The following is a 15,064-nucleotide window of genomic DNA, read 5'->3' on the forward strand; positions in this document are numbered from 1 at the left end:
TACTGACCCTCCAACAGTGCGGCACTCCCTCAGTACTGACCCTCCGACAGTGCAGCACTCCCTCAGCACTGACCCTCCGACAGTGCGGCACTCCCTCAGCAGTGACCCTCCGACAGTGCGGCACTCCCTCAGCACTGACCCTCCGACAGTGCGGCACTCCCTCAGCACTGACCCTCTGACAGTGCAGCACTCCCTCAGCACTGACCCTCCGACAGTGCAGCACTCCCTCAGCACTGACCCTCCAACAGTGCGGCACTCCCTCAGCACTGACCCTCCGACAGTTGAGTTAAATTTGGACGAGATATGTTGGAGATGTTGGGATTGAATGCACATTCCTTATCTAGCGATCTTTGTTGCTGTGTGCGTATTTCCCAGTGTGTTAGCTGTGGGAAGTCCATCTTTTGAGGTTCCTCTCTGGTATAAATGATTAACTGAGGGAAGCTGAAGTGATTCTGTTCTGAAAACCCCAGGAACCGATGCCACAGCATCCAATTCCCTCTTCCCACTTGCAGCCAATGAGATGAGAAAGAGTTGCAGTAAAATCTACGGAGGGGCCAAGTTTCCCACAGATTATAAATGTTTTGATTTTAATTCCACATCCAAGGTATATACAATGAAACCAGCAAAGCTCATTCTTAAATTAATAATGATGTAATATACAAAGCTTCTCTGCAAACATTGCTGTGAGATATAAACTCTTAGAAGCAAAGGTAAAAAGATAAGTTCCTGTTTGATTGTAACTGTTTGAAATGATGTCGTCATTAATTGGCTGTGAATTAGGAAATGGTACACACTCGGGAAGTGACAGAGCTTAGCTGATGTTAGAGCTGGTCCCAGGATGACTGACTGTAGAGCTGTCAGGAGTTTCTCATTTCAAATTCTACAGAACAGAAGCAGGCCATTCCTCCCATCGTCCTCAGTGGGCGGCACGGTGGCACAGTGGTTAGCACTGCTGCCTCACAGCGCCAGAGACCCGGGTTCAATTCCCAACTCAGGCGACTGACTGTGTGGAGTTTGCACATTCTCCCCGTGTCTGCGTGGGTTTCCTCCGGGTGCTCCGGTTTCCTCCCACAGTCCAAAGATGTGCAGGTCAGGTGAATTGGCCATGCTAAATTGCCCGTAGTGTTAGGTAAAAAGGGGTACATGTAGGGGTCTGGGTGGGTTGCGCTTCGGCGGGTCGGTGTGGACTTGTTGGGCCGAAGGGCCTGTTTCCACACTGTAAGTAATCTAATCTCAGGACAGCTCTTTGAAATAATCATCCAAACTGTCCCAAGCTCCTCCCTTTTTATTTATTCCTTTCGAAGTATTTATCCCTTTCCCTCCTGGATCTCAGCCCAATGCTCCTTCAGGCTGCAGTTTCCAAACCTCAAGTATTTGCTGTACTAAAGCCAATTCTCGTCTCCCTCTCTGGCTCATCTCCTTCAACCTGTGTCCCTCTGATCACTGAATATCAAGATGGTTAGGTGCTCTGAGCTGATCGGGCGACGTATCAATCAAGGGACCTTTACTGGAGGATAGTGGTCTGGGGGAGGGGAGGGGGTGGGCATAAACCATGTGCCAGAGAGAGACAGCAAGAGGGAGGAGAGAAAGGAAGGAGGGGGAAGTGAAAGAAGAGGAGAAGAAACAGGTAGAGAGATGAAGAGGGATTAAGCAGAGAGAGAGAGAGAGAGAGAGAGAGAGAGATGATGCAAAGGAAGAGAAAAAGTGACAGGGGGGCTCTAAGAAAGAGAGGAAATATCATACTCTGTCACTGATTAAAACAACGTCCTTAACAAACATTTGGAGTTAATTGGCCAGTTAAATGAAGAATGTCACAATGATTTGAGAATTGATCAGACCACTGGGATCTCCATCCAGTGAGACTGATCTCCAACTCCCAGAAATTCTTGGAGAGTGGGGGTGGAGTGTTGCCATGGTCATGGTAACACCTCGTTCTGACCCCTACAGCCTGATATGGGCAGAAATAGTTTTTAAAAGTTCATAACATAAAAAGAATATCACCAAGGCATCAAGTCTAATACTGCGAGTGCTCATTTGACGGAGGGAAGAATTAGTGTTTATAAAAGGAAATGTTCTTTCAACATTGAGGAGTCTGTAAGCTTGGCACATTAACAAAGGCATTGTATATAATCTATCAGAGAAACTGGAAAAAACGATCAAAGGCCTGAAGAACAGCAAGGGCAGCCTGGCCTCTGGCTGAATCATAACTTCACAATGATCACAGCCAAACAATGAGCTGATGTTTCAGAAAGCAGCCAAAGCAATGGACCCACACCAAGGTCTCCAGCTTACCAAGCTATGTGCAGCAAATACACTGGGGCCTAGACCTGGGAGGAGGCATAACAACTGGACTGGGGCTGTGACACTCAGCTAACAACACATACAGCAAAAGCATTGAGTCAGGGAACATTATAGCTCAGCCTACCTGACATACGCTGATCTGAGAGACATACTGAAGGCTCGAGGGGAGTTCGGGTGCCCAAGTAATAGGAATTCAGAAAGTGGGAGGGGATAGGTGTGGGAGGGGATTAATACCCGTCCAGTACCGAGTACCCATGACCGCTATCAAGCTCACATCATGATTAGCCTCCGCAAGAAACCAGGTTGAGAAAGATTAGACATAAAGAGCTCCTTTGGTGTAAACCTGGAATATTTTGTCATTCCCCAGAGCTAAACCCCAACTAAGTAACAATAATTGATGGGGAATAGATAAAGGGTGCAAACAGTGGTACTCTGCAGGATTTCTCTTTGCTCTAATCTAAATCTCCTGCCTGAGAAATTCACAGAGAAACATTTTATTTGCACAATGTGATCTCGACGGATTCTTTTGTTATGTGAAGTGTGAAAAATCTGAAGATTTGTTTTGACAAAGCATGGCAGACTTTGGTTATTCTTGATTGCAGCTTTGATCTGATTGAGGGGCTCATTCGGGTCTTTTCAGAGGCTGGTTAGGAGACAGCGCCATTGCTGTGGGTCTGGAGTAACATGGGGCCAGGTCAAACCAGGTAAGAACAGCAGATGTCCTTTCCTGAAGGAGACCAGTGAACCAACTGGCAATACGACACACTAACAGCTGCAATGTCACTTAGTTATTGAGTCCCCAGTGTTCCACTACTAGGTTTTTAAAAATTCTCAGATTAGGTGCAGTGGATGCAAACTCTGGATTACTTCAGTCAGTGTCCTACTTAGATGCCCTGAATCTAATTACCAACATAATATGACTGGGAACTGCTGAAGGGATGAAGTTTAGTAACAGGAACTTTGTAAATCAGCATATGCAAAAGGGAAATGTAACTTCTGTCACAGATTAAAAACACAACTTCCAATGAAGTATTAATTTGCGTTCATTGCGTGCATTGTTGGTCAGTTGATCCAATTGAATCTCCATTCCATCCACCCGACTCGTCCTCACAATCTATCGTCAGAGTTCATCCTCAGGCCAGGAGACCAAGGCGAGTCACCTTTGCTGACAGGAATGAGTGGATGATAAAGACAATGGTTTTCGGGCACGACTGTAGGTTGAGTTGCTGTAAAACAGAAAGGTCACAATGACTGATCTAAACACATTCGAGAGAACAGGATCACTCAGGGATCCAACCGAGAGTCATGACAGTCACCTAATGCCAGATGTTTGCAATTTCATGGAGATCTCCGGATCGAGGATTTCGGTGTAAGACAAAGACTTGTGATTGGAACCTCAAATGGCCCAACCAACATTTAACTTCATCCGTCACGTACTCTCCCATTTAATTCCCTGTGGGCAGATTCTGCGATATAGCCCCCTCCCCATCAAAACCTCAAACATGGTCGGTGCATGGGTCCAAAATCGGGCATTTGTATAGTGCCCTCACACTGCCTCAGGACAGCCAATTAAATGCTGAAGAAGCACACTCATCATTGTTATGTAACAAACACAGGAGCCAATTTGCAGGCAGTAAGATCCCAGATACAGCAATATGACAAGTGCGTCACTTCTTCAGCACTGACCCTCTGACAGTGCGGCGTTCGCTCAGCACTGACCCTTCAACAGTGCTCACTCCCTCAGCACTGACCCTCCGACTCTGCACTGCTCCCTGAACACTGACCCTCTGACAGTGCGGTACTCCCTCAGCCCTGACCCTCTGTCAGTGTCCGCTCCCTCAGCACTAACCCTCCAACAGTACGGTGCTCCCTCAGCACTGACTATCCAACAGTGTGGCACTCCCTCAGCACTGACCCTCCCACAGTGCCTACTCCCTCAATGCTGACCCTCCAACAGTGCCTGATCCCTTAGTGTTGACTGTCCAACAGTGCGGCATTCTCTCAGCACTGACCCTCCAACAGTGCAGCACTGCCTCAGCACAGAGCCTGCTCTCTCAGCACTGACCATCTGATAGTGTGGCACTCCCTCAGCACTGACCCTCTGACAGTGTCCACTCCCTCAGCACTGACCCTCGAACAGTGCGGTGCTCCCTCAGCGCTGACTCTCCGATAGTGCTGCATTCCCTCAGTGCTGATTAACGACAGTGCAGCGCTCCATCAGCACTAACCTTCCGACAGTGTGGCACTCCCTCAGCACTGACCCTCGGACAGTGCAACATTCCCTCAGCACTGACTCTCCCACACTGCCCACTCCCTCAGTGCTGACCCGACAGTGCCGCTGTCTTAGTGCTGACTGTCCGACAGTGTGGCACTCCCTCAGCACTGACCCTCCAACCACGCAGACATAGGGAGAATGTACAAACTTCACACAGACAGTAACACGAGAGTGGAATCAAACCCAGGTCCCTGCTGCTGAGGCAGAAGTGCTAACCACTGAGCTACTGTGCCAGCGCATCATCAGGACATTTCACAAGAAAACCAATTCAAGGGGAAAACAACATTCATACTGGATTAGAGCAGCATGCTGATTGGTTGTATAAGGTCTACAGATATTTTGTTTTTTTAAATGTAACTTGAAGAGCAGTGGAACAGAGTGGCATCCTTTTGGTGGAAGTCGATTTAACACTTTTGAAAGGTGTTGGCACCAATCAGAGTGAACCTGCCTTGTTTGAAATCTAAACAAAGTTTGGCAGTTAGCTGTCAATCCTTAATGACTGCTGCATTCTCTATAGCAATGCCATTACCAATCAAGAGACCACTTGCCAACCAATTGCATTCTCCTCTCAAGCAGAATGAATGTTGGCTTTTTCCCCTGGAAATCAATCTTTTTTCTGCAATACTCAAATTCTGTCCTGCCAAATGACTATTTGAATGTGAACTTACATTCTCTGGAATTAGAGTGCAGTAATAGAAACATTAACACAAACCATTCCCACCATTTCAATTAGCAGCTTCTGTGCAGGATAAAACCTGGTGGAAATACTCACAATCTCCCCCTCAGGGCCCCCAAAGTCCAGGAACAGCACTTTGACCCCATCATCAGATGACATGCGAAGTTTCTCAAAGGGTTGGCTGAGGAGAACCTTGGGTCTGCCCACCTCAGCAGCGTCCTGGTAGATGGTGAAGCCTTTGTCCAAGTGCACAGTGAGTTTACAGCTCTGGCCATTCCAGGTACATGCTGAAGAAGGGGGGAGAAATACCGAGAGCATTAAACCCCGGACTCTGTCAATCACAGCACAACAGGAAGCAAGAGGAGGGAAGCCTTAGACTACTTGGTGATACATATGGGCTGAAAAATGACAAATGAAAAGTATGAGGTGATTTATTTTTAGGGGAGGAGTCTAAGATGGCAAGGGGAGTATGTGTTGAATGGTGGGACCTGAGGAAGTATACAGGATCTGAGGGACCTTGCTGTGTGTGTCCACAGCAGGTCAGGTAGATAAGGTGGTTAGGGAGGTATAAAGGTTACTGAATACAAGAGCAGGGAGGTTATGTTGGATCTGTACAGAACCTTGGTGACTAGAGCTCTGGCCATGTCGCGATCGGAGGGATGTAATAGTACTGGAGAGGGTGGGCAGAGAGATTCACCAGGATGCTCCTGGGCTGCACTGATTCAGCAATAAAGAGAGTTTAGATAGGCTGGGGCTGTTTTCATTTCCTGCTGGTGAGTACACAGGTAAGTGGAGCTGAGGCCACAAAAAGACCAGCCATGTTATTGAATGGTTCAATGGGCTGAATGGCCTACTCCTGTTGTTATTACAGCAGGGGAGGTTGAAGGGGGATCTGGATGCGATGTACAATGTTCTGAGGGGCATAGACCGAGTATACAGGGAGAAATGCCTCTTTTTTGTGCAGGTGTTCAGTAACTCAGGGGCACAGTTTAAGGTAAGGAGCAAGAGGGTTTGAGGGGATTTCCAGTCAGAGGGAGATTGGCAATCTGGAATCTGTCTCAAAGGGTGGTAGAGGTACAAAACCCTGCAAGACTGAACAATTATTTAGGTGAACACTTAAAACCCCATAGCAACAAGTCTACAGGCTGAGTGCTGAAACAGGGAGTAGAGTGGAAAGCAGTTTGATCACTGGTGCAGACAGAGATAGAAAGGCTCTTAATTGGTAAGGAGTTCAATGGTTAAGGGTTAAGAAACAAATCAGCCATGATCCATTGGCAGAGCAGACTCGATGGGCTGAATAGCCTAATTCTGCTGCTGTATCTTAGTGTGGCCAAAGGCTATGACTCTATGAGATGCTATCCCTTAAGAGTTTGGCTTGGAGGGCAAAGAGAAATTGGAGGCAATTTGGGACAGGTTTGCTTCTCTCTCTGTATTCTGAACTCAAATCAACACAAGAATAAGCCAAGACCTAGGAGAGCAGTAGGGCCCATGGCTGCGCAATCCTGCCCCTCCATTCAGTATGGTTTTTGTGGATAGAGTTGGATGATCAGCCATGATCAGACTGAATGGTGCAGCAGCTCCAAAGGGCTGAATGGCCTCTTCCTGCTCCTACTGGCTATGTTTCTGCCTGACAGATGGAATGTAATGTGGAGAAGTGCAAACCAATTCACTTTGATCACAAGAAAAGGGAAAACAAAATATTCTCTAAAAGAGAAGAAATGTATAAATACTGGTGTTCAGAGAGACTTGGCTGAACTTTACCTGGAATGCAGGACTTTAGCCTGTAGCCACAGCAAGTGGGTCATTCAGTATATTCAAGGCTGAGAGAGAGAGAGGTGTTTAATCAGGAAGGGGGATTGAGGGTTATGGGGAAAAGGCAGGAAACTCTGGAGTTGAACATGATCAGATCAGCCATGACCTCGTTGAATGGCAGAGCAAACTCAATGGGCTGAATGGCCTGGTTCTGACCTTAGGACTTACGGTCAGATAGGTTGTTTCTCTCCACCTCCCCACACAGTCGCTATGAGGGAAGACCGCCTCACCTGTGACTACCTCCTGGATGAGCTCTGCAGCGCTGTGACAGCCATCGACCAGCAGGCGTGTCCACACGGACAGGTCCGACTGGAGCTCTGCACAGAACAGGTGGGTCTCCACGCCAAGTGGGGTGCCCGCTCTCAGAACAAAGGACAGCTCGGAGGAGTCTGCCAACAGGGAGCCCTTGGCAGGACCCGAGTGAACCAACCTGAAAGACAGAACAGCAACCACCTTAACCCTCTCTGACTAACCGGTGATAAACTGACCTTGTGTTCAATCCCAAACTGATCCCACACGGCATGCACTGACCTTCCAGCATCAACTGAAAGCAAAAACACACACAGCAGGGGGGGGGGGGGGGGGAACGGGGTCTGCATGATGTTTCGAGAATATCGAGGTGGTAGATATTGACACATTTCAATGATGAGTACAGAATTCAGAGGGAGGAGATTCCCTGGAACAGAACATGGGAACTCCAGTTTCCAGGGAATTGCCTTGGACCAAATACTCATGGCACCATCAAAAGATCAGCAGACTCTTCCCCTGCCTCAGCCGGTCTGTTGCTGAAGCTGTTATCCGCAACTTTATCACCTTTACACTTGACTATCCATTGCTCTCCCAACATCCATCTCTCCTTGACCTCGAGCTCAGTCAAAACCCTGTCACCTATCTCCCACCTCTCGCCAAGTCCCTTTCACCCATCATGCCCATGCTAGACGGCAGAGAAAAGCTTCTTCTTCAAGTTGCCATTGCTTTTCAAGTGAGAGAGTCCTCTTACTCTCAATCCTTAGACCAACGGCTTTCTCCATTTTACTTACCTGTTACTCTGCAGAATTTGTCTTAGGTGTCTCTGCTGCTGCTTGCAAACCAAAACTAACCCGACAGCTTTCCCTCAGTCCAACATCTACATAAAGCTCCAAAAAGCCTCTGCTGCTTCACTAAGGTCCTTCCAGGAGGAATATTAGATATAGTGAGAAGCTCCAATTGGGAATAATATGGAATCTGCTGTCATTGGAGATCCATCACCTCCCTGTCTCGATCAGTGTGGGAAGGTTACTGGTCCAGTATTACTGGTCAATAGCAAGTGGAAGGATTGAGATCAAATCCCCTTGCAGCTGTTGAGAATTTGAACTGAATTCCCAAGCATGGCAGTGATATCTGACGTTTGTAAAACTGACCATGAAATTGCTGGTTGACAGTAAACTCCCATCTGGGTCACTAATGTCCTTTAGGGAAGGAAGTGCCATCCTTACCTGGTCTGGCCTACATGTGACTCCTGACCCACAGCAATGTGGTTGCTTTCCTAACCGTCTGTGAAGGGTGTAACAAGCCACTCCATTGCACTGATCACATGGCTCCTCAACTATTTCCCACTTTTTCCAAACCAACCTCATGTCTGGAATTACACTCAGTCTGCAGTTACAAATGGGAGCCAGAAGGAGGCAGTGTTATGGCTGACCTGGTTGCTATGAGGGGGTGCCTGGAGCTGGGGCTGTTCAGACTCTCTCTAGTCTGTGGTAAAGTGTTGTACAGCAGCAAGTCCTTCTCAGTGAGAATGGCCAGGATAGGTTTCTCCACATCACCAGATACCTGCAGGAAACCAGACACAAGACAGCTCAGAGCGATGTGGGACCGACCACAGGCACAGGAGAGAATGGGGAGTTCAGAAGACAGACCAGGAGGGGCAGGGAGAAGCCGGTGAGATCAGAGTGGAGGCAGGAGAGGTGGTGGGTGCTGGCATAGGAGAGACAGGGAGCAGGAGAGAGTGGAGGATGGAGACAGAACAGGGGGAAGGAGAGACCAGAGGAGGGAGTCAGACGAGGGGCAGGAGAGACCAGAGGTGGGAGTCAGACCAGGGGCAGGAGAGACCAGAGGAGGGAGTCAGACCAGGGGCAGGAGAGACCAGAGGAGGGAGTCAGACCAGGGGCAGGAGAGACCAGAGGTGGGAGTCAGACCAGGGGCAGGAGAGACCAGAGGAGGGAGTCAGACCAGGGGCAGGAGAGACCAGAGGAGGGAGTCAGACCAGGGGCAGGAGAGACCAGAGGAGGGAGTCAGACCAGGGGCAGGAGAGACAGGGGATCTGGGTCAACATGCAGTAGGAGCCCAACCAACTATCACAGAGTAACTAGGGGGGGTGGGGGAGAAACCGAGAGAGTCACAGAGCATGATCGAGAGAGAGAGAGAGAGAGAGAGAGACTGCAGGACAGAGAGAGAGAGAGAGACAGACAGACAGACAGAGAGGAAAAGGAGGAGAGACAGAGAGCAGGACAGAGAGAAAGAAAGAGAGAGAGACAGAAAGAGAGACAGCAAGACAGATAGGGCAAGAGAGATAGAGACAGAGAGAGAGAGAGAAAAACAGATGGAGTGAGAGAAAGCAAGAGGGATAGAGTGAGAGAGGCAGTGAGAGAGCGAGACAGAGAATCAGAGACAGAATCAGAGAGTGACACTGAGAGAGAGAGACAGAGAATGAAAACTGAGAAGGAGAGAGACAGAGGGAGAAAGACATACAGAAAATGTTCAAAAGGAAGAGATGTGGGACAGAGAGGGAGAAAGGGGGCAAAGGCATAATGTGTATTGGATTGTAATTCTGAAGCGAATGTTCTGGGAATATGGGTGTGGGCAGATGGTGAGGTTTAAATTGATGGAGTTAATAAACGTGCAATTGAAAGCTAACATTTCGCTGACCTTGAAATGATCAGTGTTTGGGTGTAAAAACCCACCTGGTCTTAATATCTTTCCAAGTCTGACCTACACATAACTCCAGTCCAACAATGTGACTCTTAAAGACAAGTGGGGATGAGCAACAATTACTGCTCTCACCAGCAATAGATCAATAACAAGAATCTGAACATTAACCAGTAGATAAACTTCCTTCACGTGACGTGTGACCACAGGGTAAAGCTGTGGTCTTTATTATCCAATGGGATGCAGGTGCCTCTGGTAAAACCAGAAATGTGTTGTCCGTCTCTAACTGCCCTCGAATAGAGTGTTGGATAGCGTCACACGTAGGCCAGACCAGGAAAGCATGGCAGATTTCTTATCTAAACAACGTTAAAATATTACTACAATCGATGACAGTTATCAGTATCACTGCTTCATATTTCACATGGATTTAATTCCACCAATTACTAGGATGGGATTTGATCCCAGCATTTCCAAGCAGTGACAATATTACTGTGTCACCATCTCAACATGAACATGAATGATCCTTTAGGATCTTTAACACAGCACTGGTTTCAGCAACTCTTTAGCTTTATCCAGTATGTAAATTTGTGCAGCTTGTATTTTCATACAGTTTATGGATTTACTCAGCTTATATTTCTATGTAACTGAATAAAACATCATCCGTCTGCTGCACAGGATGTGGAGAGAGAAGTAGGACCTCTTCAAGGTAGGCATCCTTGCAGGAGGATTCGCAGTAAGGTTAAAATCAACTAGGCAAAAGTGAGGACTGCAGATGCTGGAAATCAAAGTCTAGATTAGAGTGGAGCTGGCAAAGCACAGCAGGTCAGGCAGCATCTAAGGAGCAGGAAAATCGACGTTTCAGGCAAAGGGGTTCCTGATGAAGGGCTTTTGCCCGAAATGTCGATTTTACTGCTCCTCGGATGCTGCCTGACCTGCTGTGCTTTTCCAGCACCGCTCTAATCTTGACTCTGATTTCCAGCATCTGCAGTTCTCACTTTTGCACGGAATGTGTTAGCTGTCCCTGGCACATGGACGGAGGTATTTGACCAGGAAACCAAGCGTTGGTCAGAGAATCAGCTTTGGTCACCTGTCCTGATATCACTTGGATCTTGGGGTTACATTTAGTTTGTGAAATATCCTGTAAAGTCTTCAATGCCATTAATGGTGTTATCTAAGGAACTTATGGGAAACTATGGGATCACATCAAGAATGGTGGACAGTCTGGGCTGATATCTGCTGAAGTTTAGGAGAGAAAGAGGTGACTTGACTGAAACATCTAGGATCCTGAGGGGACTTGACTGGGTGGATGTGGAAAGGATAGTTCCTCTTGTGGGAGAATCTAGAAGCGGGCTCACTGTTGTCCATTGAAAGCAGAGATAAGGAGATGGTGAGTGTCAAAAGGTGCTGGCTGCCAAATGCTTGATTTTGTTTTGAGAGGGAGGTGGGGAGATTCTTTACAAGGAAAGGGGAGAGGGGAGGTGAAGGGTCATGGGATTAGGCAGGGAGGCAGACTAATCAGATCAGACATGAAAGGTGTAGCAGGCTCAAGGGGCTGAATGGCCTACTCCTGATTTGTCAGGAAATTGATGGTGACTGTGAGTACAGCCGACAGTGCGTTGGTTTTTATTCCAAACTCTGATCACAATGATGGGAGACAAAGGGAATTTACCTGCTCGGTCAGCCAGCCCACGTGTTTAATTTCTTTACTGCCAGCTACACCCGAGTTCCCAGCCAGGGTTCTCATCTCAGCTTTGACCATGGGCAGGAGGGCACCGGCATTACCGTGAAGGGCACTGAACCATGACTGGGCAGTGGCACTATCCTTCAGCCGCAGAGACACAGAGGACTTTCCGTCAGCAGACGAGAGGTCAATGTACCTAAAGCAGGACAGAGGGAGAGAGACACAGGGACACTGAGACTGATACAATCATTCACACACACACACAACGACCCAGAGACAGAGCAACACAGAGTGCGGCAGGGCCTCCGCAGATCAGGCAGCACCTGGGGCGAGGAAGGGACAGAATTCACTACCACCCGCCCTCCCTGCGTAAATATTGTAAATACTGACACAGCCACCCCTCTCCCCAGGGACACCCTGTAAATACCGACATATTCCCCCCCAATCCCGGGGACCCCCCTGTAAATACTGACACGCTCCTCCCTCTCCCCTTGATTCTGACCTAAGTGCTAGCCTGCATTTGAATTTGTGCTGAACACTTTTGGGTGGGACTGAAACGCAGTATCTCAGAGAGTACATGCTCCATGCGCTGGGCCCTGGGCTAAGATGGTGGCTCTGACTGTGAACTAACCGAGGTGCTGGTCACATCTCCCCTTCTCACCTCTTCTCTTGGTCCGGAGCTCGGACTTTCCTACGGAGATAACACATTTTCAAGGGGATGGTCTTCTCCTGCTCCAGGTCCCCGTGTGGGGGGGAATACAGACCAGCTGGAGAGTTACCCCCACTCCCCGGGGGGGACGAGGAATCCCAGCTCTGGGCAGAGCCCACTGAGGTGTTCTTGAAATACGAAGACACTTCCTTCAGGTACTTCACTGGAGGTCAACAAAACAGAAGCTTAAACTCATCGCATTTGCAAAACGTATCTCAAAGAAAGCAATGGATTGTTTAAAAAATATCAAACAGGTCAAGCACAGTGTTTTATCTTAAATAATTGGCAGTGATGCTTGTGTTTTCAGGGCATTAAGGCACTATCAGGGAATAAGTAGGTTGATTAGCAGGAGTGGTTAGAGTGCGGTGCTAATAACACCAAGGTTGCGGGTTCAATCCCCACACTGACCGAGTCTGTTGTTGAGATTTACAAGTCATGAGTTCACAATCGCAGGGTATGTGTTTGTTATGGGTAACACAGTGGCTCAGCGGTTAGCACTGTTGCCTCTCAGCGCCAGGGATCTGGGTTCGATTGCTGCCTCGGGTGACTGACTGTGTGGAGTTTGCACATTCTCCCCGTGTCTGCGTGGGGTTCCTCCGGTTTCCTCCCACAATCCAATGGTGTACAGTTCAGGTGAACTGGCCATGCTAAATTGCCCAAGGTGTAAGGTGCATTAGTCATGGGTAAATGTAGGGTAGGGGAATGGGTCTGGGCGGGTTAGTTTTCGGAGGGTCGGTGTGGACACATTGGGCCGAAGGGCCTGTTTCCACACTGTAGGGAATCTAATCTAAATCAAAAAGCGTAAACAGAAGCAAAATACTGCAGATAATGGAAATGTGAAATAAGAACAGAGTGCCAGAGAAACTCAGCAAAATATCTGTACAGAGAGAAACAGGGTTAGCTTCTGGTCTGGGTATGACACTGAAGAAGTCATTACAGACTTGTAACTCTTGTTTCCTTCACACACATCTTGTGTATTTATTTGGAATAAGTAAAATTGGTGCTGGGTCCCACAGCTCAGGATAAAGACTCTGAGGAGGAATAACCCAGGATTCAGGAGAACGACTCCAAGTCTGCTAACTGAAGTCAAGAGATCAATGTTGAGGATACTCAGTTTGTATTTCCCAAAGTAACTTGGGGCTGGTTACCTCCAAAGAATGGGTTGGTGCTGTGCCATTCAACTTCCCCACCCTGCGTGCCAACCCAGCTCAATCCAGGTTTATTTGGCTCCCAGTTCAGAACTCCAACTAGCTGCGATTAGAAGCAGGAGCCAAGAGGTGTGTGAAATATAGGCAGCATGGACAGATTGGACCAAAGGATCACTTTCCATGCTGAACAGCTCTATGACTCTAAATATCCAGGCTTGGGCTGATAAGTGTTGAAGAGTGTGGTGCTGGAAAAGCACAGCATGCCAGGCAGCATCCGAGGAGCAGGAGAATCAACATTTCAAGCGTAAGCCCTTCATCAGGAATGATGAAGCCCTTCCTGATGAAGTGCTTATGCTCGAAATGTCGATTCTCCTGCTCCTCGGATGCTGCCTGGCCAGCTGTGCTTTTCCAGCACCACACTCTCGACTCTGATCTCCAGCACCTGCTGTCCTCACTCTCTCCTTGGGCTGAGACGTGGCTACACAAATGCCAGATAATGACCATCACCAATAAGAGACGACCTAATCACCGCCTTTTGATAGTCAATGGCATTACTATCATTGAACCCCTGACAATCAACATCCTGGGGGTTAACATTGACCAGAAACCGAACTGGACTTGCCACATAAACAAAGCAGCTACAAGAGCAGGTCAGAGGCAATAAATCCTGCAGCGAGTACCTCACCTCCTGACTCCCCAAAGCCTGTCCACTATCTACAAGGTTCAAGTCAGGAGCGTGATGGAATACTTGCCTGGATGGGGGCAGTTCCAAAAACACTCAAGGAGCCATGTTGTAGAGGACAAAGCAGCCTACTTGATTGGAAAAACATCAAATAAGCACTCCCTCCAACACCGGTGCTCAGTAGCAGCAGTATGTGCTATCTACAAGGTTCACTGCAGAAAGATCCTCAGACAGCACCTTCTAAACCCATGACCACTTCACATTGAGGGACAAGGGCAGCAGATATATGGGAAAACCACCATCTACAAATTCCCTTCCAAACCACTTATCATCCTGACTTAGAAATATATCGCTGCTCCCTCACTGTCACTGGGTCAAATTCCTGGAATTTCCTCCCTAAGCACATTGAGGGTGTATCTACATCCTGTGGACTGCAGCAGTTCGAGAAGGGAGCTCAACCCCACCTTCTCAAGGGCAACTAGGGATGGGCAATAAATGCTGGGCACAGCCAGCGACACCCACATCCGATGAGTTAATTTTCTTAAAAATCTCAAAAAACCCCACAGACTTTCATCTTTCACTGGAGCCCAGGGCAGCAACAGAACTGCTTGGAACTTGGTCAGACATAAACTTTTGTGGCCTAAATTGGATGGAGCCTTTAATTGCTTTCTCCAAGCTCCCCATCTGCTGCACTGATCCTGTTGCTCTCAACTGAGACTCCCTGTTATTTTTAAGAGAGATTCCAGGGATTGTGGCTGGGACTGCGGGGATAATGAAACCAACTCCCCTCCCCACTCTTCTCAAAACAAAATGTCGATGGGATCCAAAACTAAAATCCTGATCTCCATCTCCGTGACCTCTGCTAAAATTACA

General features: G+C 48.0%; 1 protein-coding gene across 1 annotated transcript in view; it reads right to left on the minus strand.

The window, feature by feature from the left end:
- Positions 1-559: 559 nt before the first annotated feature.
- Positions 560-15,064, minus strand: part of snta1 (syntrophin, alpha 1) — a 49,880-nt gene continuing 35,375 nt past the window's right edge. Inside the window, exons 2-7 of the mRNA XM_043710939.2 lie at positions 12,314-12,524; positions 11,641-11,848; positions 8,746-8,876; positions 7,295-7,494; positions 5,349-5,539; positions 560-3,527 (exon numbers count right to left, since the gene is read on the minus strand). Of these exons, the coding sequence (XP_043566874.1) occupies positions 3,435-3,527; positions 5,349-5,539; positions 7,295-7,494; positions 8,746-8,876; positions 11,641-11,848; positions 12,314-12,524 (1,034 nt within the window). The 3' untranslated portion in view covers positions 560-3,434. The remainder of the gene's footprint in view (positions 3,528-5,348; positions 5,540-7,294; positions 7,495-8,745; positions 8,877-11,640; positions 11,849-12,313; positions 12,525-15,064) is intronic.

This window comes from Chiloscyllium plagiosum, unplaced genomic scaffold (assembly GCF_037043375.1).
Source record: "Chiloscyllium plagiosum isolate Xiang-an unplaced genomic scaffold, Cpla_swu_hap1 HiC_scaffold_15, whole genome shotgun sequence".
NCBI lineage: Eukaryota > Metazoa > Chordata > Chondrichthyes > Orectolobiformes > Hemiscylliidae > Chiloscyllium > Chiloscyllium plagiosum.